Source organism: Mytilus edulis, chromosome 8 (genome assembly GCF_963676685.1).
Source record: "Mytilus edulis chromosome 8, xbMytEdul2.2, whole genome shotgun sequence".
Classification (NCBI taxonomy): domain Eukaryota; kingdom Metazoa; phylum Mollusca; class Bivalvia; order Mytilida; family Mytilidae; genus Mytilus; species Mytilus edulis.
Window position 1 is genome coordinate 15,579,079 of NC_092351.1, and position 24,841 is coordinate 15,603,919.

At 31.8% G+C, this 24,841-nt stretch overlaps 2 protein-coding genes across 6 annotated transcripts in view; one reads left to right on the top strand and one right to left on the bottom strand.

Moving 5' to 3' along the window:
• Positions 1-137: 137 nt before the first annotated feature.
• Positions 138-24,841, top strand: part of LOC139484917 (S-acyl fatty acid synthase thioesterase, medium chain-like) — a 30,294-nt gene continuing 5,590 nt past the window's right edge. Inside the window, exons 1-4 of one of the 5 annotated variants that reach the window (XM_071268967.1) lie at positions 138-226; positions 22,566-22,706; positions 23,081-23,219; positions 23,619-23,718. In XM_071268967.1, the coding sequence (XP_071125068.1) occupies positions 22,574-22,706; positions 23,081-23,219; positions 23,619-23,718 (372 nt within the window). In that variant the 5' untranslated portion in view covers positions 138-226; positions 22,566-22,573. Of the gene's footprint in view, positions 227-1,833; positions 1,947-19,342; positions 19,551-22,565; positions 22,707-23,080; positions 23,220-23,618; positions 23,719-24,841 lie in introns of those variants that run through there. The other 4 variants (XM_071268966.1, XM_071268963.1, XM_071268964.1 and 1 more) reach the window with 4 other exon arrangements.
• On the bottom strand, positions 4,493-19,337 carry LOC139484916 (uncharacterized). Its single transcript, XM_071268962.1, has 10 exons — positions 19,206-19,337; positions 18,017-18,161; positions 17,298-17,418; positions 16,540-16,797; positions 15,948-16,217; positions 15,392-15,547; positions 15,038-15,130; positions 13,773-13,932; positions 7,288-7,410; positions 4,493-6,668 (listed from the first exon to the last, which is right to left on the bottom strand). Exons 1-10 carry the CDS (start codon positions 19,234-19,236, stop codon positions 6,145-6,147), a joined length of 1,881 nt encoding a protein of 626 aa, XP_071125063.1. The 5' UTR covers positions 19,237-19,337; the 3' UTR covers positions 4,493-6,144.

Genomic DNA, 24,841 nt, shown 5'->3' on the forward strand with positions numbered 1-24,841 from the left:
CAGGTGTACATTCTGCCTTTGATTTTGTATATATTTATATTCAAGTTCAATTCATGTCAGGGAAGTTTATAACGGTTATATAACTTGATGAAGTCATACATTTCACGTGATGACATTGAATAAATTATCGCAGTATACAAAAGAAGAGCAACTATATAGATTCATGCTTCGCTGAATTAAATATGAAATTTTAGTCTTTATATTTGTTTCCATCACTACCAACACGGTAAGTTATCCTTTGCTTGCATAATTGTCACATTAGCTATTAGGGAAGTTGTTATAATTGTGTTCAATTGAGAATCAAGTCTCTGAGAGGTCTTATTCTAAAAAATAAAAAAAATAAAACATAAAAATAAACCGGGTAACGGAGAATCAAAACAAGGTCTATTTAAGTTTAAAAGTTTCTTTTAAAAGAAGTAGGACAAGTAAGTCATTTTTAAAAACAAAAATATTAAAATTATTGCTGCAGAGAGCTTTTCTTCGCACTACCTTCCACAACACATCCGAATCGTGTCAATGTGCTGAACACTGAAATGACCAGCCAAAAACGTAATAAAGATATATAGAATCTAAATACCAAAATGATCTTGGATTTTATAGTCAGAGAAGACGCCTTTTCATCTATGTTTGTAAGAGACTAAGTGCTTATTTTATCGTTATCGTCATATTGCAAACGGAGACGGACAAATTACCATGAATCGTCATGTGGGAAACCCCTTGCCATTCAAATCCCTCCTACAATATATGGGTGACAGTTGCTTTAAATGGCAGGTTGTTTTAATCTGTACCTGTACATGTATCTTTTTTCTTATGTTAAATGATTGTGCATGAAAAACGAGCTTTAATTTGTTTATCATTGTTTACTTTACGTTCAGCAGGCAAACATTTCATCATCAAGATGCCGGCCATAATTAATCGATTGACCGTATTTGTTGCACGTCCAGTGACAACTATTTCATCTGTGTATTCCGTTAAACAAATACGAAAACATATAATATAGATCGGCAGGCAACAATTATTAAAAAAAATGTTTACTAAATGTTTACACAAACCAACAGATTTGCTGTCCCTTAGTTTTTACTGGACGTGGCAGTGTATGATTACTTATACATCTCACTCAGCCAAACGACAGCCTGTTGTATGCTTAGTCTTAAACTAGCACAGAGAAACTGGAACCGTTTTTTCAAAACACCAGCGTATTCGATGGAGAATATTTTTTGAAGTCTACATGACGCCTTTCGACTTCCCAGCTTTTCGAATTATCTATTCTGTTCGACACTTGTTCGTCCCTTCCTGTCAAAGGGTTTCTGGATCAGTCCTATTTTAGTAACAGGCTTGTTTTATAATTCCTGGTTACTTCGTTGAAATGTGTGCTAATTGCCGATGTTTTGTATATAAGAAGTGAACTAAATGTACTACAGTAACTTTAAAGTAAACAGTTCACATTTACTTCGTTTGATTGCAAGCGAACCCCCTATATCATAAATGAATTTTATGTAAAGAAGTTTTCTATTAGTAAGGAGAAATAATTAACAAAAGTAGTTTTAGTAAAGCATTTGACTATCTTACTGAATAAGGTCAACTCTGCAATTTTTGACAGTCATTATGTACCTGCAATACGTGGACCAGTGTGTTACACACCCATTTAAGTATTGCCTCTTTAACTACTTTTATTTTTTTATAAGACGAACTGAAAAATTATCAAATTGATTGATTTGTAATGATTGCTCTACGCGGCATCAGTAAAACATATTGAAGAAAAATATCTTTATTAATGGCAAACGAACATTTATATTCTATAATACATATTCCCTCAGGTGCTACCATTGACATGTCAGTGTGAAGAATAACATACATGTCAACATTCATTGTTTGTGCATTTATATAACCAAAACTATATATAGCTAGTATCCATACTTTATATAATAACAGCTGTTCAAACCAAGGTAAATATCTCACACTACAATTCGTATAATTGACTTAACAAATACAACGTATCATATGTTTTATTTGTTTTATAAAATAATGTTTCTGGTTGAATGTTTTTAAGTTGAGTCGATCATAATTGCACGATGGTATTTTGTTACATGTGTAAATATTAAACGTGATGTAAAGTCGCTTCCTCGTGACATTCTTAAATGTACATGATTGACCTCAAATGGTTTACCGTTTTACCAATTGTGACTTGGATGGAGAGTTGTCTATTTGGCACTTTAATATACCACATCTTATATCTGTGTGTTGACTGTTCATACTTTTTCACTTTCTGACATTGTACACTGTACCAGGCAAAGGCATTACAAATGAGTAACCAAGATTGTTACATGACTTTGTGATGACACACGATTTTATTAGCATCTGAAGTAGGAAGCAGACAATAATGCAAACACCTTTCCTCGTAAAGTGATACATTGTTCATGTAACTTTTAAATTAAATTTTTTTTTTTTTTGGGGGGGGGGGGTGTGTCGAATGGGGGTTGTAAGGGACCCTGTGTATGTTATGCAACTTGCCCTTATTATTGAAACCGGTAATACTTAACTTGCCTTTGAAGTTACTCTAGTGTGTTACATCATGTCAAATTGAAGGTTTTTTTTTGTCTATATGCTTGAACTACCTACTTGGTCAGTCAAACTATCTAATGGTATTTCTTATATAAATGTTTGGTCCAAAAGCAAATTGCTAATAAGGAGATAACTGTATTGTATTTTAAGCTCTGATGACATCAATTGGTGATTAAGTGGTCGCAAATTTTAAAGTTTTATTTACTGGTGACACGTTAGCACAGCCTGTAAATAGGTATTTGCGACCATCAAATCACCAATTGATGCCATCTGAGCTGAAATACAATATTGCTATACCCTTTTTAATGAAACTGACAAAAACAATATCAAATCATACATTTAAAATCAGTATACATCGTCTGTGCTTACACATATGTTTTCATAGCACCAAATCTACATTTTTGGTATCTAAAATAGAACCTTTTAATTATTTTCTTTAACATAACTACTTTAATTTCATACACCTTCATGAAAATGTCCTATCCTCTCTGGTCTGCCTTTTAAAAACAAAAAACCCAAATCCTAACACTAAATGTTAACTATACATTCGTATTACCATAAGAAAGCAAGAAAGATTTATCAATCTTTTGTTTATGCTTCATATGTTAACTTCTAAGGCTTTCTTAATACCAATTCACAGGTGTTCTTCTTTTGTTGTTTATTTTGCAAAGAGTTAAGCATAATATTTTTTCCTTTGAGTCCAATTGATAAGGCATCTATTCAAAAGTAGACACAATGGCTTCTTGGAATAAAATTGTGCAAGGATATTTTCAAGCAAATATTTGCCTTAAATATGACTGTTTAAACTCCCATAACTCTTGTAATACAAACAAGAAAGTATTCAAAATTGAAATGGTGGCTACAATCACAAAGCCCAAATACAGGGTAAATTTTGCAGTAACTTGAATCCTAACATTCTAAAGCTAGTGCATGGCATGTAAAAATTTGCATTTTATTAATCTGATGGTTAAAGTCCCATAACTCTTGAATGAAAAATTTGGATTTTATTTAATTGACCAGTAGCTTACTTTCACTTTTTCCAACAATTACATAAAGTATCCAGAAAATCAATCCAAGCATACTCAGGTTATTGTATGACAAGTGAAAAATTTAATTTTAATCAATAGTCATAGTCCTAGAACACTGAAACAACAAACCAGAATTTTGTCATAATCAAAGGGGAGTTTTTCTTAATCAATGCCAACAACAGAGTAAAGTTTTCAATCAAACAAAGCATATTGGAGTTAGTTTATGATTTGTGAAAAGTTGCCTTTTATATCAAGGTTTTAGTCTCTTGACATGAAGTTTCATGAGTTTGTTATAAAAGCAAGTTTAGTTCTTGTTCAAAGTGTTGAGTGTTTTTTGCATGGTGCCAAATATAAATTACAGATTATTGGGTAAAGTGTGTCTAGTAATTCTTTTCCTAAAACTGTCAGTGAGTTTTGTCGTATTGAATATGTGAACTGCACAGTTTGTAGCATTATAAATTCTTTCTCAAAATTAACAACTGTGTGTAACCTTTCATTTAATATTTTCATTTATATATTTTTGAGTTAAGTATGACATCCATTTTCAATGAATAAAGGCAACAGTAGTATACCGCTGTTCAAACTCATAAATCCATGGATAAAAAACAAAATCGGGGTAACAAACTAAAACTGACGGAAACGCATAAATATAAGAGAACATGAACTAGTACAAATTTTTGTTTAGGGACCAGCTGTAGCCGTGTGCAGTGTGGGATTACCTCGCTGTGTTGAAGACCCATTGGTGGTCTTCTGCTGTTTTCTGCTCTTTAGTTGGGTTGTTGTCTCTTTGACATATTCCCCATTTCTATTTTCAATTTTTATAAGCAATGAAAATATAGGTTATCTTTTTGATTGACATTTGAAAGGCTGCATTTTACAAATTTGATGGCAAAATGAAAATATTTTTCAATTTTTTACAATTTTATTGTTTTTTTACATTTCACTGCAAAACAAGTAAAAACAAAATATAAACAAAACAGTAATAACAAGATGGGTCAAACTATTGTTTGTTCCAATAGACAAACTCTATAGTTGATGACAATGGTTGATGGAAACCATGATCATATCTAAATAATGTTTGATCAGAAAGTATAGCATGATTAGTCTTTAAATTGTGATACTTTTATTGGTTAAACAATTTCCTATATGTTTTTCTTTATTTATCATTATTTTAATTTTTTAGTGGCAACTGATTTAACTGAAAATCAAAAAAAATATATTTCATTGGTCATGGGAACTTACCTTTGAAAAATTACTGCATTAATAAAAACAATCTAAATAATTCATTAAATCTCACAAGTCCATTTAAACCATAATATCTAGACTTAAAAACTATACTTTGACATATACTGGAAAAACAGGGATACTGAGTTTTAGTTTTACAACATATGTTTTACTGATATGTTGATGCGTTAAAATTTGTATGTATGATATAAGTGCATGAAGTATGAACATGATGAAGACAAAAGATTTAAAACTTGTGAACTTATACAAAAAAACATATGTAATAAGTGATTTTATTGTGAACCACAAGCTAGTCTTATGATTATAGTTTTATAATATCAAAATATAACAGCCCTGTTGAGACATTTCCGAAGAAACAGGTAGAATAATCATAAAAGACATAAGCAACACTAATAGAATCTAAGATATTTCCATTAATAAAAATAATTTTTGTTACCTTGTATGATATTAAAGCATATTGCTTTAGCATGTTTAGTAAAGTTTATAATATATTTTATTTTTAAATATGCAATTGCAAATGTTCTTCATTTTGCAAACACTTGTGTTCACTTTCAGTTTTGTCAACATCCGAAATTGTTGGTAAAACTTATATGACATACAAATGTGTACTTAAGGCATTCATAAATTTTTTCAATTAATTTGTATCTTAAAACTAGTAAAAAACAAGCAAAAATATTTCCCTAAACCGTGACATATATAAATTATAAAACTTAATAAAAAACAAACCAACACTAGAATTAAACCGTGACAATATTAATAATGTGTTTGCATGCTTTTAACTGTACCTTAAATTTTGAGGTGGTAAACATTATATCTGAGACAAATTGCTATCAACTAGCTTTTTATTTTTGAAATAATTAATGAAAATTACACCATGACTCTTAATTCACAGAAAAATTAACTATCTTTTGAAAATTATTTGGTCAAGGATTGTTTGATACATTTGTAAAAATGCATTTATGAAAATAATGTTCTACTCACATTGGACAAAATAAAAACAAAATAAAAAAGTTTTGAAAATAATATAAACAAATCCAACAGCATTTAACATTGAACTGCTTCAAATTTATTTTCTAATATCTTATTGGAAAATATCATTCATTTCTAAAACTACATGTATCAAAAAGGTATGAATTAAAGTACATATAACAGATAATGTAATGTATAAAATCTATCAAAACATTAACATCCTTTTGTCGCACACTATATTTCATCTTCATATAATGCTTAAAATATAAATACAAAGAGTTCATAAAAACAACAGGCCATTTTATATAACAAGTCATTACTACTTCTACAGCCATTTTGGTCAGTTACATGAAACACTTTGTAGATTTGGCATTGTGGAAGTCTTCTGTATGAAGGAACAAAAGTGATGAATTTGACCAGGTTCACTTAGACTGTTATCTTCTAAGTCTAACAATCTATCTAGATCATCTTCATCTGCCCCAATGCTGAATGATACTCTGTCATGACCTTCTGATCTACGGGGACTCCCATATAGGGGATTCCATTCTACAGGGAGCAAGGGAGGTAATTCTCCTTCATTTGAAGTTATCTCCCCTTTAGAAACACTACTTATTATTGATGATATATGGTCCTGATGAACTGATTTATTTAACAATGATAATGGATCCTGGAAATTGAATGGCACTTGGACACTGGCTAATGAAAATGAATTTAGATGATGTCGGACATAATCTGTGAGTGATGGTGATGAAATAGATACATTCAGTTTGATAAACTTTTTCTCTTCCTCTTCTTGGGTTTCAGTCTCTTCATCATTAAGATATATTACAGGTCTTTTGTTTTCATCCTTTTCTATATTTGATACTGAAAATAAAAAAAATACAACCATCTTACAAAGGTAGTCACACAACAATCATGAAGATATAGAAGGGAAACAGCATGATATCTCAACCTTTTTTATTACCTCATACTTCCAAGATTAGATTAACAAATATGTGTTAACAAAAATAAAAAAAACAAAAACATAAAATATTCACATGGTTCTTAATCTTTGCTCTCTTTGCTAAATTTATCTAGATATTAAATTATACACAATTTTCCCATATGGTTGACAACTTGTCATATCTTATTAAAACAGCATATGATGACGATAGATTTTTTTTCATTTTAGTTTATACCATTGCTTTTATATATCAAATTTGAGCATACCTTTCTGTGAAAAATATTATAAATTCTAATAATTCCTGGAGTTGTTAACCAGGCACTTTTACAGTGTGTTCTATCCTACATCAGTTATCCTTTGCTTCTTTTCTCATGTAAAATTCAATATATAATTTGTTAATTCAATTTTTTAGCCTTTTTCTTCTCAACTTTATTACCCACATTAGCAGACCCTCCTTCCCAACCCTTACAATAAAAATCATAACATACATCTGCAGCCCTTACCCACAAACCCTCCCCCAAGTAAAGTGTAATATCTTACAATGTAGATCCTTTCTGACTGTATCAGCTTGGATCTGATCCAGATGTGCTTTTGCTTGTTCATTCCCTCTGTCAGCAGCTTTTTTGAACAGTTCTATAGCACTAGCTTTATCTTCAGGTAATCCTGTAATGTAATATATAACTAACACGTTCTCATCTAAAATTAGAAATTCTCATATGCCACTTAACTTATTTTTGTGTGAAAAGGCTACAACATTTGGGATTATTGATATATTTCGCGTTAAAAACTCACTGTATAGCATTAACAATATTTGTTTGTCATCTTTTGGCAAGATTTGTGATCTTTCTTTGTAAATGCGAACCAAAATTTCATCATTTTATCATAAACCTTTTTCATAGGATGCTAGAATGAACTATTTTAACACCAAGGAAATAGTTCAAGTAAATAAACCTTAAAAAGATACTCATTCTGCATTTTTGTTATACTTTTATGTCATTTTTGAAATATATACATAACATAGCATTTACCCATCTTTATTTCAGATGTTTCAATGAAAAGAATGCTAAATTAAGTCTTTTTTCTCTTACTTGTATTTGTCAGGTCTGTATGCCTGCATACCACCCTGGTGTATGCTAAAACCTCACTGTATGTGTATACTAGAATTTGTCAGGTCTGTATGCCAGCATACCGACCTGGTTAATGCTAAACTCTCACTATGCATATACAAGTATTTTTCAGGTCTGTATGCTAGCATACCGACCTGGCTAATGCTAAACTCTCACTCTATGCATATATACTAGCATTTTTCATGTCTGTATGCTAGCATACCGACCTGGTTAATTCTTAACTCTCACTCTATGCACATCCTAGTATTTGTCAGGTCTGTATGCTAGCATACCGACCTGGTGTATGTTAAACTCTCACTCTATGCATATACTAGTATTTTTCAGGTCTGTATGCTAGCATACCGACCTGGTTAATGCTGAACTTTCACTCTATGCATATACTAGCATTTTTCAGGTCTGTATGCTAGCATACCGACCTGGTTAATGCAAAACTCTCACTCTATGCACATCCTAGTATTTGTCAGGTCTGTATGCTATCATACCGACCTGGTGTATGTTAAACTCTCACTCTATGCATATATACTAGTATTTGTCAGGTCTGTATGCTAGCATACTGACCTGGTGTATGTAAAAAAACTCACTCTATGTACGTACACGTATTTGTCAGGTCTGTATGCTAGCATACCGACCTGGTGTATGTTAAACTCTCACTTTCTGCGTATATAAGTATTTGTCAGGTCTGTATTCCTGCATACAAATCTGGTATATTTAGAACCTTTAATATATTTATTTTGGCATAGTTTAGGTCTGTATGCCTGTATACGAACCTGGGATATGTAAACCGATTTTTTTTTAAATTTATTTTGGCTTTTTTTCTGCTAGATACTGGTATGCCTGCATGGATTCTAAAATTTTATTCTGGATTCATGTTTGTATTGGCAAGTCTGTATGCATGAATGCTAAGTATTTACTGAGTAGTAACATTTCTTATTTAATTATGTTTGCATACCTCCCTTAGAAAATAAGGAGATGTGTATGATTGTGAAATGAAAAGGTTGAATAACATGGATGTAAGGAATTACTTATGTATAGCCTTCAACTTCATTTGAATTTGAAAGAAAGCTCTTAATTCTTTACTGCAACACTCAGGGGTTAATTCCCGTATACTAACCCGCTTTTCAATAAACCCTTGTAAAACAATGGAATTCATGGGTTTGATTGTCGGTATACCAACGTATAATCCTATACCCTTTGGAACATACAAGTTTGCATATTTGTTTGACATTTTCAGTTCACGGAATTCTTGCATGCAACACTGGTGTACGGTGAAAGCTTATTTTTCTTGCATGGATACATACAAGCTTTAATTGCTTGTATACCAATCTATGTTTTATTGAATTACAGTTTTACATACATTCTAGTATTGTCAAACCAAGCTGGTGTTTAGTAAGCTTGTGTTATTGTGTATGGTTTGCCCCATTCTTAAATGTCTGCATATTTGGTGGCACTTATTAGATATTGAGCAAGCTGAATGGTTTGCATTCTAACCAGCCTTATATTGTATTCATATTTTGAATTGCAAAACTATCATTTTTCATCATTCTCTAAGTTATAGACTTCAAGAGGGGCGAAAGATACCAGAGGAACAGGCAAACTCATAAATCGAAAATAAACTGATAACACCATGACATGAAATATACAAATTAAAGTACACAAGAAACAGCATAGAAAACAAACACAGTCTAAGCAATTAACACGAACCCTAACCAAAAACTGGGAATGATCTCAGGTGCTCCAGAAGGGTAAGCAGATACTGCTCCAAATGTCCAACAGTGGCACCGTCGGGTTGCTCATGTTTTTACAAACCCGATTTAACTAACTTTGTACAGTAAGTCAAATTCATGAAAAGGGAAGAGGATTGTAGTTATGACGTGAGAAACATATCCCATATCATCTGTGAAACGGTTATTCCGTAACGGTCAACCAACTATATACTATGGTAACAATTGTGTATACACTGGAGTTGTAAAAACAAATCCTTCAACCAGGAAAGCCAAAGAATTGATGCCTTTTCTAGTGAAGCCATGCATACATTATTAGCAGGAACAGCAAAAAGACTGGTGTTGTTCATTGGTGTCATAGTTTTCTAGGAAGGCATTGGTTTAACCTAACCAGTCACTAAGAAGTGTTACAATTAAATTCATAAGCAACACATAAATAGTTACATGAAAGGTATAGCCAATGTTTGAAAAATAAAATGCTGAAACGAGAAATGGAAACTACATATTATATACATATACATATATGCGAGTAAATATTTTACACTTCACAAATTTAACATTGATGTGGCGTGGTCAACTACATCAAAGATTTGATGGTCAATTATACTTAATTTGTTGAATGATCTTTCATCTTGATTATTAAATGTGACAGTTTGCATGTACGGTACATTAGTTGCACAGTAGAATTGTAATAACATTTGGACGTTTATCAAAGCAAGGTTTAATGTAATTTAAGGACAGCGGTTCATAGCACGATTTTGTAAGAAACTTTGCATTGATCACTTATATTGGTGTAGTAGCTTGAAGTAACAATTAAGTTGCAATACAGATTATAATGAAGTAACATGTTGTTTTATAGAGTTGGAACTAAGCAACGTTTTGTATTGAAATTTATAACTGTGAACCTGGGCTGTGAAACTTTTAAATATATCATATATACATGTACTTTTATATGATTAAACATGTGAACATTAAACAGACTTCGTTACTAGTATATAGACGGTAGTGAGTCTATATATATATATATATATATATATATATATATATGGTGAAATATTTAATAGCTATTTCCTTATGTAAACGGGCAAGAAGGATTAGATCCCAGATACAAATGCTTTTCAGAAACGATTTTTAGTGGCAGGAAACGACTAGAATGCAGGATTTTAACGCTATGAACCCCAGAGCTTCTGGGGGCCTTGAGCGGCTCCCATACCCTCTGCAGTAAGACGCTGGCGGAACACTTCCGTGTCCCATATGTCTAATTTGTCAAAAAACGTACCATTATTTATGGGCCTGCTACGCCTATGTATTAGTGAAATAAAAGTATCTGAAGTATCTTAAAAAAAGATCTTCATAAATTACCCTGTTACAGTATTTATTTAAACAGTCTAGTGGCGGATTAAGATATTTTTCATAAAGGGGGAGGGGGTTCCAGCCAAGGTTCAGTAATTCCTATATAATCAACCAAATTTTTCCCACAAAAGGGGGACAGGTACCTTTTGTATCCGCCTATGGGACCAAACATGAAAAATAAGAAATAATAATGTATAGCAAAACAATTTACGAAAAAGAAAAACCGGAAAAATATGAACCAATGACAACTTCAACAGTCAGGCTCCTGACTTGGGAAAGGCATATAAAGACTATATGGTGTGGCCGATTTTAACATGTGAGCGCTCAGCTTCCCCCTTTTTTACCTGGGAAAGTTGTTTCCCTAAAAGTTGTAAGAATAAGACATGAATATCCAGAAGTTTCATATTTAAAGGGGGATGAGATAGGGAGGGCACTGCATGACTTCTTTAGAGATGGACGCTTCAGTACTGTTTCCCTCAATAAATCAACTAAAGTTTTCCCACAAAGCACTGGCATAGCACCCCCTTATATAGATTCTACCTCTTGCTACATGTGTACAAGTTCAAGTCGACCTCCAAAAAAGAGGGTGTTAAATGAAGTCGTGAAAAATGTACAAAAACAGCTAGGTTTACTTACCATAAATATATCCGACATTCTGTTTTGCTTCTGGTTTATTCAAATCAAGGTAATAGAGCGTATTTTTGTCCATTTTCTTCTCCGTGAGGGGAACTCCTTCATTGATCATTCAAATTGTTTACATTTATAAATGACGTCATCTAGATGGAGTGCGTGACTCCGCAGATAAATAGTCCTTTTTTCTTTGACTTTTTAATAATTACCAATACCAAGTATAAACAAAACAGGTTGTTTTGTAATCAATTTCTATTATTCTAATTAAGTGTGCTGGTAAGTAACTTGTGTAAGTCAAGGCTATCCGTCTATATCCCTCCGCCTTACGTCAGAAGGTCTCTGACGTCATATAAATTTTTGTCAACAACTTTGAACTTGGAACCTTGTACAAATTAGGATCGCCTCATTTTTCCGTAATTTTAATTTGCAAACAAAACAGATAACTGCTATGTCAATAAAGCAATCATAGTCATGGAACTTGAGAATTGGTTTTCATTTATAGATTTACAACAGTGAACGCTTTACCGGTTTGCCTTGCAAATTAACCGGCGCTTTTCTGTTTACCAACGGGAGAAAATAAAAAGGTCAGTGGTAGGCTTTTAGTTTAAAAAAAAACTTGAAATCGGCAATAAAGTAAAACCACAACTATACTGACGTAAAGGATTTTTTTAAACACCCAGGTTCGTATGCTATCATACAGACCTGTGAAATACAACATCTGATTCAATATTTGCTGTTCTGCATACACCAGGTGCGTATGCTAGCATACATACCTGAGAAATACAATGTATTAATTAAATGTAGACATTAGCATACACCAGGTACGTATGCTAGCATACAGGCCTGAGAAATGCAAGTTAATTTATTACAATTCAGTTCAGCATACACCAGGTGTTAAATATGCCAGATTCACGATTTCCAAGTGCTTGATAAAATAAAAATGTGTTTTTTCCTTTATTTTTCTCTTTTTGCATAAGTTTGTCTTATGAGCAATAATTCGACCTATTTGAGCACGAATTATGACAAATTACCGTTAATGAGAATTTCTAATTTTAGATGAGAACGTGTTAACTAAACTATATGCATGTGCCAAATAATGATGATATTTGAAATATTAATATCATTCCTTCTTTCCAATAGAATAAATATATTAATTCTGTTTCTTACATATACAAGCCACCATTTAACTCAGAAAAAAGAATAAGATTTCAGTTATGAAATGAGAAATTGAGACCAAAAACAGCATATGCATCAACAAAAAAGATATTCAAGAAATAATTCATGGAAGCCATAGATTTGTTGGAAATTTACACATGGCCTGGGCCGTGATATTCAAATTTAATACTGAGCGTTAGCGAGGAATAAAATTAACGAATAACACGGCCCAGGCCATGTGTAAATTTACAACAAATCTATGGCTTCCATGAACTATTTTGATTCTAATAAGACAAATAAGTTCATTCAAATACTGAAGCGAGGATGGGTATGCCGTGTGTGCACAACTAGTTGCAGTATAATAATTCTTTTTATAATGCATCCGAATAAGAATAAAAGTTCTTTTGTCTTTTGTTTTATTACAATTTCTAATACAATAAAATCGGCAATGTGTTTGCAAATAGGTCTAAATACATGTGGATTTACATGGGAGGTAGACTGTAACATTCATTATTATGTATATTTCTGAGTCTGCGCTTGTAACATCCATTATTATGTATATTTCTGAGTCTGCGCTAAGTATAGATATATCAAGAATTTTCACACGGTGTTGTTTACAAAGCAAAAGAAGCCCGTCATATTAGAATTGAAAATTATGTTTGTAAACAAATAAACTAAATGACTTGAATATTCAGTTTGTCAAACTCAGCCCTCTATGTTTCCTAGGCCTCAAAGAGATTCTTATCTTTTAGGAAACCTTTTTTTTGGTCTCTAATTAAGGTGTTACTGACAAAGCTTTAAAATAAATATTCATTGAAAATGTCCATGTAAAATGACATGTATGTTTCAATGCTCACACATCAATGCATTAACGTGAAAAAATTTACCTTGAAATAATGAAACTTATATTTGGGACCAAATAGGCCAATACCATACCTTCTCCTTTCCCATGTTATGTCTAAAATTATTCAAACAAGCAATATCAACAATTAAATGGTATAGTTTATTCCTTGACTAAGTTGGGAGGTTTAGAACTTACCCCCTACAGCTAGTTCATAGAAGACTCCCAGGCTATATAGAGCACCATCATGGCCACTTGAAGCAGCTTGTGAATACAGCTCTGCACTTTTACACTCATTCACCTCTACTCCCCATCCATTCTCGTAACATACACCTAAGAAATACTGGGCTTCAGGGTCCTAAAGAAAATATACAACATATCAAATAACATTTACATAACATACTCAAAGGAAATCATGGCCTTGAGATTTGTGCAGAGAATATACAAAAATATTACATCATATGCACAACACACGCCTAAGAAAATCCTGGGTTTTAGGACCTCATTAGTTTCAAAACTGATCTTATGACTGAAGTTGATCCTAAGTCATGAACAAGTCAGTATACCTACTATCAACATTAGAAATAAGATTTTTTGTGAAAAGATTATAATATGTCATACATTACATTATAATGACACCTTACTTTCCCACCTGTCTATTTTACTGGTTAACTTGAAAGGTGCAATTAGGGAGATAATACTAATAATATTAGAAGTAGGCATACTATCTGCCAGGGGCAATTTTTGAAAGGAGATCAGGATCTCATTTTGATATCTGAATTATTCCCCAAATATCTCATTATAGACAATCATTAGGGAGGATAACTAACTACAGTCTATATACTACCTTTAGGGTAGAGAGACATATGGATTGTTTTAATCTGTAAGAATGAGAAGCAGCACACAAAACAGGTCTCTCCATTTAGTATCATAGATGACAAGACTAATTAATCATGACTAGATCAAAATAATGAGCAATTATCTCCTCAGACTTAAACTAATGAAAATGAGAGTGTAGTACTGAATGTAAATCATGTTTATCGTCAGGCATTGTGTCATCATAGGAGTATTACTTAGTTATAAAAGATCCTGAGCTATACTATATTCCTGCTATTCACCAAGTACCAGATGCTCTATGAGTAGCATATGGCATGCAGTTACAACATATTAGAAACCTTTGAAGCATCTTTTCACCTTAGTAAATATAATAGGTGACATCAACAAGTAAAAAGCACTTTTCTGTGAGGAAACATCACATCTGTCCAAATAATGACATAATAATTTGTGGTTTGATTTTCAAAAATGAAAACAACGAAAATTGACCCCCAGTTTATAGTTTATATTGGCACAGAAGTATAAACTTTTATTTACATGACAAAGACTGGAAAAAGAGGGGAATGATTCAGGGACAATGGGACAGCCAAATTTATATCATCATTGATCATTATCATCATATAGCTTACATTCTGATCTGCAGCAGCTTTAAACAATGAAACAGCCTTTTCTAAGTCCTGGGTTTCTTCTTCTGTATAATACACACCAAGATATGTTTGTGCCTGTATAAAGACTTTTTTTAGTTCTAGAGTAGTCACATTTTAGGTGTATTAAGCAAATTCAAATTACAATCTTATGAACAAATTTGCAAAACCATATCCTTTTATATACTTATCGTCACGTTTGGGTTTCTACCCTCTATTTTTTACACATGCATACATGGAAATATGTTTGCTTTCCAATTTTCCATTACACCATTACTTTTTTTTTTAACTTTAATATCATCTTCTTTATTATTTAAGAAATTTAACCCAGTTACTAACCTGACCAAGACCAAAATCAGCAGCCTTCTCTAAAAGTTGTATAGCTAAGTTAACATTCTTTTCTATACAACCTTCACCCTTCAGGTACAACAATGCTAGGTTGTAAAGGGCCTGTTGATGTCCATCTTCTGCAGCTAACTTGTAATACTTCTCTGCCTACAAAACAAATACAAAATAAGACCAAGTAGAAATTGCTAAAACGAATAAATAAGTGTAGCACTAAAATAAATCTTCCCCACATATAAATAATTCCTATCTCATTTTACTCTGACAGCCTTAAATATTCCATGATCCTAAAGTGTATAGGGGCTATATATGCTAAAACAAGCTTCACATTTAGCTATTGTTCTGTGATGTCTACTTTCCTAAAGCCTTTTATCATATAAAAATATTTAAATTTCTGTTTATTTGAACACTGTTATTAAACATGTCTTTTTCATATGAACCTATTTTTACTATTGATTAAAAATTCATTGTAGTTTGACTATTTAAACATGCAATCTGGCATTTATCTGTTTATATTTTCAAATACAATAATATAGGCAATGATTCCTACTTTTCTGAGATTCTGCTTTACTCCTTTCCCTGTTTCATAACATAGCCCTATATTGAACTGTGCTTTGGTATAACCTAGATGTGAGGCATCTATCCATTTACTGGCAGCCTTTTTCATCTGACTTTTCGTAGCTTCTTGAAGACCTTGGATGTTCTTTCCTATCCCTGCATACTTTTTACACATGTCTTCAAATTCATTCATAACTTTGTACAAAGGATCTGTTGTCTCATCTTCATCATGTTCAGAGGAAACATTACTGACAGTTGTAACCTTAAAACATATTAATAACAACTTAAATCAAGTAACAAACACAAAGATTTTTTCTTCGCACAAATGAGTTTAATTTAATTATGTACCATAACATTTTCTTTTGGGATCAAATTCTTTATTTTAGTTATATTTTTTAATCAGCTCTTTAATAGTAATAAGCCAACATTATAAATTAATCAATTCATTGATGTATAGGTATGCATTTTTTTCCTTCTAAATATTTCCATGTGGTATTAAAATATTTATCTGTTTAAAAAATATAAATTCAGTATCAATTCTGAAAGTTAAATGAAACAAGAGAGTATCCGAAATGTATACATACATCTTTCACTTCTTCTTGTCTCTGGCTATCAAAAGTGATGATAGAGTTACCAATCAAAGGTCTGCTTGATACACTAACATCAGAATCAACTATAGAATGTGATGTAATTCTATGTGACCGAACCTTGTCTGGTATTGCCAGAGCCACCTGCCATAACATACATCCTTTCTGTCCATCAGGTAGCTTTCTTGGTCTATGTTTCTCTCGTTGTTTAATTGGACATTTTGATAAATGGATTCCAAGTACTACAGCGGCACCCTGTTGTTAATTCAAAAAAATAATAAGAGTTCAATATTTAGGACACAGAAGGAATTTTTGATTTTGACTAAAATGTTTGTGGGAAGAATACACCAGTTTTAACCTAGAAATGATATCCATAATTTTCTATTTATATTAGCTGATTCCATAAAAGAATATGCCCTTATAATGCTGAAACCACAACATAAACACCTTATCTGCATTTACCAGCTTATAAAAGTAAGATTGTAGAGGGGAAATAAAGTGTTTAACAATATTTGGCATTTCAGTATTGTATAAAACATTAAGCTTCATTATTCAACATGTTCAAGAGGAAGATTTGCAGAAATTTACATAAATAAGAGATGTTATTACATGTATGTTTGGCATACAAAATGTTAAACCTGGAATTTATAAGTGTTTTACAAATCAACAAGAAATGATACCAATATACGATCGCAAAAAAATTGAAGTCGTATAAAAAGACATTTTCTTTGGAAACGAAGTAAATGTACACTTACCCATCCAAGAGCTTCCAATGCATTGTGGTTCCCATTGAAAAATGAATGGAAATCCTTGTTATAATTTTTGTACCATTTATCTTGGTCTGGTCCATGTTTGTGTTTGTCTTCCCCTTTATATCTGGAATGATTGAATAAACAAAAGTATTATAATATATATTTCATATTCATCTTTCATCACTAGAATCTTTCAATCTACATTCATTGACATTAATCATGTTAATGGAAATATTAATAAAGTAGCAATTTAAATTGACAGAGAAGTCATTGCAATTTTTTTTATTTCAACCAAAATTTACAGAATGGTCCTGAGACAAATTATATTTGTAAAATTCCATCAAGGATGTTAATTGATCCTTGGCGAATTTTTTAACAATTGTTTGGGGAAAATCAGTGGTTGTCATTTGTTGATGTATCTTATAAACATGTCATATTTGTTTCTCTTCTCTTTTCAATTTGATTTAGTTTATAATTCATGCTGTTAAATTTCTGGGTTTGAATTGTTTTACCATTTTCATGGCTTTTAAAGCTTGCTTTGAGTTTTGGGATTTACTGATTGTTCATTGTACTGTGACCTACAGCTGCTACTTTTTATGTGATTTGGTCTCTGCTGGAGAGTTGTCTAATTTGCAATCATACCACATGTTTTTCTACATGTATACATTGTATATAGAGTGTAAAATATCCAGTTTTAAACCTATACATAATGTACAAGATACCTGAATGTACATATCCTTAAATGATCCTTGACAAATATACATTTCTTCTTTCTCAAATCCTTACACTGCTGCTCAAATTCAGCTTCATCTTCTCTGCAAACTCCTGTTGCCGATGCTCTCGGCCCGTGGAAATGCTGGCGTATTGCTAAATAAATAAACAAAAAAAATTAAATCCTCCATCTCTTAATGGTAGAAAGATAATCAATATGTTCTTAAGTTCAGATTAAAATAAACTTTAAAAGGAGCAATTTATTTCAAAAGTCATGAAAATAAGTTCACATCCAGCTATGTGCCTGTTCATTAAAACATTAAGTTTTTTACACATTGTAGTCTAAGCATTTTTTTTTTTTTTTTTTTTTATCTTTTTACATGTTTAACGCTAAAAGGTCTTTATATCAAAATTTCAAACCTCCTAGATTTTTGTTTGCCTAAGTCATGAACAACCAAATACAGAACTATAAAAAAATAATCCCCTTAGATTTGAAGAGAGAACAGCTACATGTAGACGGTTGCATACAATTTACAAAATTCAAATTAGACAATTTCACAATTCCTAAATGAAAAATTAAGGTAATTATGAATCATTATTAAAGCACTATATAATCATGACAACATACAGGATTTAAATGAAACCAAAAGCTAGAGCTATTATTTGCTAAATGTAGGTCAATTCAAATTTGGACTGGGTCCAAATTACTGACCTTTCAAACTTTAATTTTTGGCAAAAGCAAGTTTCCTTATGCCTATAAATTAACTCTCTACAAGAAAATGTTAAGTGTTGTTAAGAATAAAGACCTCAGTGAACTCTATCCCTTTTCAATTAGCCAACTAGTGTTATTTTGAAATAGTTTGTTTTTGTTTTGATGTCCTACATTTTCACCACACACTTGTTACTGTTGTTATCTCCCTTTACACATCAAATATTGTTGCATTATCAACCACATGGTATCATTAGAAATAAATTCTTTCAATATTGTAACTGTGTATCAAAAAATAAAAGTCCTGAATGATTCAGATATCAAATATATGTATAATTTGACAAAAAGGTCACCTTCATCAAAACAAAAACAAATCCTGTGACCTCATTGTTTAATCTTCCTTGTAACTAGAGGACAATCCATTGTCATGTTATAATATACCTATTTCAAGATCAATTAATGCATTAACTTTCGCAAAAACACTCAATTACCTCTTGGCAATCCGTTAAGCCACCTCCACATAACTTTTTACATTTCGAACCTAAGAATTGTTCCTTCTTCTTCAGTTCCTGGCTTTCTTCCGAATGATTTTATTGCGTCACATGACCAACCTTGAAAAAAGTAAAGAAAAGATCCGAGAAATCAGAAAACTCGAAAATTCGTTCTATTTTTGGATCTAGGGAAACGTGGAAAGTGAAAGCAGTTGACCGGTAACAATACACTGTCAGTTAGTTTTTAGGGTCTTGGAGAAGTATTTTTGTAACGTACGAACAGCCCAAAACAATCAGAGATTAGCACATAGGACCATACGAACTGTTCCGCTTGAAAACAAAATGGTTATAGCTTATATATTCATTTTATTATTTCCATGCATCAATGACAAATCGCCCCACGCCCCTAATCGCCCCTCTTTTTTTTTTTACCAACTCGCCTCAATTTCTAAAAAATCTCCCCACTCTTGTTAACCAACTCGACCCATTGATGAAAAAGGTAAAATCCCATTAAAAATTGATTGGAAAACTTTCCCCACTTATGAAAATTCAAAAGGGTTAAAATCCCATTTAAATAAGGTCTGCCAACTCGTCCCTCTCGTGAGGTCTTGTTTTCTGCTTTTTAAGGTCAGGTTGTTATCTCTTTGACCCAGTCCCTGCTTCTATCCTCTATTCTTTCCGTGAAAAGTTCATATCATTCTTTTAACTTTGTGTAGCAGGAGGGGGTCAATGACAATTCAACAATGCCATAATATAGTCCTCCTGGGACATGTAGTGGTAGTACTTCGCTTAGGTTCGATCAGCAGGATACACTCTACCTATATAGGTCTCGTTTCTAAATGTCTTACTAAATTAACTAAACAAGAATTCTCCCACTATAATATTTATTACACCAATAACATCAGTAAAGTTCAACAAATTGCATATAAATTCAACAATAGTAAAATAACAATAAATACAACAGATAACTGTTCTGACCAATAGCCTTTCTTAAAAAGGAGCTATTAAGTATGTTAAACTTTATTTATCCACAAATTCACTTTATGAATATAATTCCACCCAACTTATCCTTAAATTAATAATAACCACCTATTTCTATGTTAAACGGACTTTATTTAAAGTTAGCGCCGGAAAAGCATACCTATGTATCCGGAGACGGTCCCTCACATTTAACTATCAATAATTACATTCCTTAAAGGTCAAGGACACTGGAGTGTTTGTACACAAAAACGTGTTAGGCCCAATTAGACTGATACAGTCTGGAGGGTTTGAGGGTGGCTTGATGCAAGCCGGCTCAATGCAGCAACTCCAAGATGTAGCAAACACTCCAGTATTTATACTTTTTAAAACAATGGAATCAAACACCGTGAAAAACAACAAGTTTATTACGTAAGTGAGGAGATAAACACCGAGATCTTCGAATTAACTTTGAACCCAAGGACAGCATTGGCTTAAGTTGACCACTAGATTTAATGAATAGAAAATGCCGTATGTCCATCTACTTCCGGTCAACGTGCTCCAGAAGTAGAGAAGAAATTTAATTAAATATACTTGAAGACAAGAAGCAATAGTCTAAAAGGTTAGTTTCCTAAATCAAATAATCCCATTTATACATGTATATAAATTTGTAGCAAATTCCTATCTGGGGAAATACTAGTTTTATTCTATAAAATTGCCTGGTCACTACATTTGTCAGTGTTTATGTAATTTAAGTTATGAGTCGATCATTGAGAAATGCAAGTCTTTGTGTCCATTATCCAATTTTTATATGACCGCAAAATGTTTTTTTTTTATCGTATAATGGTATGATGTTGTCCTCTGCGTCTGCATCGTCCGATGACACATTTGGTTTCCAATATTTTTAAGGGGTTCAAATTTTTTTTTTCAAATGAAAAATTTCAAGAAAAATCTTTAATTGCACAGTATTGCACAATACATTGTCACAGACCCTCCTTCCTATGAAAGGGCGGCTAGTCCAAAAGTTACTATAGTCACAGAGTCTATGCGTTATAAAGAATGGAAACCAAGAATTATGAAAGAAATAAAAGTTCATGGAGATGAAGGGAATTTTATGTCTGTAAAAGAACATAAAATCTTGACATTTATGTTGTGTCAGAAACCTATACATATATATATATATATGTAAAAAATTTGATCACAATCCAAACTCAGACAGTATCAAGCTTGAATATTGTGTCTAAATTTGCCAAAGCTGTTCAGGGTTCAACCTCTGCAGTCGTATCAGGCTGCACTCAGCGAAGCAATTTATTAAACTTTTTAAAAAGTTTTATTTATGAACGATTGAAAACATAGCTGGCTAAACTTATTGCTAGGGTACATATATCATATGTCAAATGTTGCAAGAAACAAAAAAAATTAGATGTATTAATAGAACATAAGTTTAATTATAAGGCCCAAATTAATTTATTGTTTGTTTCCCCAATCCCGATCCTGCCAAGCCAGGTGTGGGTAGGTAGGTAGAGAAATAATTTTATTTTCCAAAAAGCTTGAACATTATCGAACGATCCGGCAAGCCTGAAAATCAGAAATGAATAAAATAATAATGACTTAGATTTGACAACAAAATTTTATGAGTAGCACCATTTTTGCAGGGTCAGTTGGGATTTGGGAAACAAACAATATTTTATTTTAGGCCTTAAAAATTCACTGGAATTAGACATAAAATAATTGAAATCCTGATGATTGTCCATATCTGGCAAAACTTATTCCTTATTTTCTTAAACAATTTCATTGTATTTACATTTTGGAGTTAAATCAAAGTGAATAAGATATGATTTATGCCTCTGTCCCTTCTTTCAGCCATGGTGGTGTCAGTTTATTTTCCATCTTTTGAGTTTGAATGTTGATCTTTGGTATCTATTGTCTCTCTTTTGTAGTTTTAAACATTTAGTAGTAACACACTTTTGATTATAATCAAATCAGTAATTTTACATCTTATATTTTTAAACCTGGTAATATCACATTGCCAAATTGCATTTGTTAACGGGACTAATGAATGTTTTTTTTTTGTTCAAAAAGAAAACAATAATACAAATTGGCTCTTAGACATGTTAGAGGTTCATGACTGAAATAAGATTTTAAAGGCATTTGCTATTAAAATTAAATTTTCAACATACATTTATACATGTCAAATGTACAATGCCATGAGAATTGCTGCTTTAAAAGAACATAATGTCAATCACAAAGAAAAAATACTCATGCATTCTTTGGATAGATCATCAGAAAAGATGTTGGTCAATATGTCATGGATGTGTTTATTATGGCAACTCTCAAATAGTTGAAATGATATTGGCTAATAAATTAACACATATATTACTTAACCTTTTTGTTTACTTCAAGGCTTCTAAATGGCAGACAAATTATTCAACTGTAGATTTGCCAGAGAATTTGCAAATGTAAACCTTATCTGCTTTCCATGGGCTGGAGGTGGCTCCAATTTTTATGCACTCTGGGGAAAAGATTTGCCAGATTTTATTGAAGGTAATTTAGATATTAAGAAATATAGGTATTTCATCAACATGATCTTTCAGCATGCTCTTGTTTATGCTCCAAGACAAATATGTATAGGAAATAAGTTTGTTTACCAGCAGTCAAAGTCACTAGTACATGTATACAAGTCAAATGACAGAATCAAAAGCTCAAACACATCAAATGAATGGTAGCATCACATAAAGAAAAATATGAACCATAATTTTATATGCTGTAATTTGTAGCATGCAGACTGAAAAAAAAACAGGAAAGAAGATCTAGAAAAAACAAAAAAAGTCCTTAAAATTCTTTATGAATATCTCAGAAGTTTTATTTACTTTATTTATCACCTGTATGTTAAACTGATAATTTAGTTTTGTTTTTAGTTCATGCCATTACATTGCCAGGAAGAGAGAGTAGATTTAAGGAGCCATGTTTGAAAGAACTTAATCCCTTAGTAGATGATCTTGTGGAGAAGATATATAATAAATTTTCCAAGAAAAAGTTTGCATTTTTTGGACACAGGTATATTTGATTTAGCAATTCTTTCATTTTTATCATGTTATTAAAGAAAATTGAGTTTAAGAATAGAAATAAACCAGTAAGTGATGAAATGCATTGTTCTTTATCAAATCAATTTCATATGAACTTTAAGTTTACAACAATCAATCAATCATCTTTTGAGAATAGATTATGTTCATACAGCTTTGCTGTGATTTGATTTCATTATATGCAAATTTGTTCAATTGCAACCAGGTTTACATATTGATGACAGTTTCTATTCATGTTTATTGTTATGTTATTTTACTCCTTTAAGCCATTCAATTAAACTGGTCCTTAAATTATTATTAGTTGATATATACAGTCATGACAGTATTCATAATAAAAAAAAACAGTTTTTATTGATTTTATAAAACATTTTAGTTTGGGATCATTACTGAGTTTTGAGGTTGCTAGAAAATTGAAGAATAAATACAACATAGAACCATTGAAAATGTTTATATCTGGTGCATCACCATCACATGTAAGTACATAGAACTATTGAATTTAATGTTTGTATCCAGAGCATCACATTACATATAAGTACATAAAGCCCTTGAGCTATTGTAAAAAGACCATGATGTTTTTGGTTCAATCAATTTTTAGCTTTTATCCTGCAATTGGGTGTCCTACTATACAGATACAGCCCTACAGATATCGCTATATGTACAGAAAAATGTATCTGTATACTATACAGATATCGCTTTAAAGCTCCGCCCACTGCCGGACTGAGTACTGTTTGAACCTGTGTGACCTCAGAATGTGTATTCGAGTTGCATTCCAATGACGATGACAATTGTCGATTTCAAAACTTGAATGTGTATGATCATGATGATTGTGTTACAAAATCAACCATGTCAATTTCAGCATGCATGTTTAGTGAATATCAAGTCTGAAGCGTAGGACAACTCGTACACTTCTGTTTCAAATTTGACAATGTTTTATTATTTGTTTTTACTGTTGAAATTAGTTGTTATGTTAAAAGACATAATTATTCACCTTGAGCGATGTATTATTGTTGACCATTCAATATTCTTTTTTGAGAACCCGTTTTCAGCGTAATGTGTGATTTTGATATTACTACGCGGGCCTCAAGGGATTACAAATCGAAAATAAATGCTAAATATGTTAGTTTTTGTGTCTTTCAAAACACAAAACAATATACAGAACTAATTGCAGGATAAAGACAATAACTATTTAGTGTCTTTAGATATCAGCTATATTTGTACTCGGCTCGAAACAGGTGTAGTAGCTCGCTAAAAGCTCGCATACACCTTGTTTCCTAGCCTCGTACAAATACAGCTGATATTTAAAGACACTAAACAGTTATTGTCTATTTATGTGTGATAATATATATATATAGATGAGCCTACATGTACATGTTAACATGCAAATGTGATTATTTATATAAATAAAAGAGTTAAGCTGCCCTCCTTTAGAAGAAAAAAAAAACTACTTTGTCACATTTTATGTACATCATATTTTAGATATTTTAACAAAATAATTTGGCCATTTTTTCACCATAGGTAAGTTAGCATATTGTAATATATTTTTAACAAAATCTGGAAAACAGTTAACTTTATCATTGACCTTGATATTTAGATAAT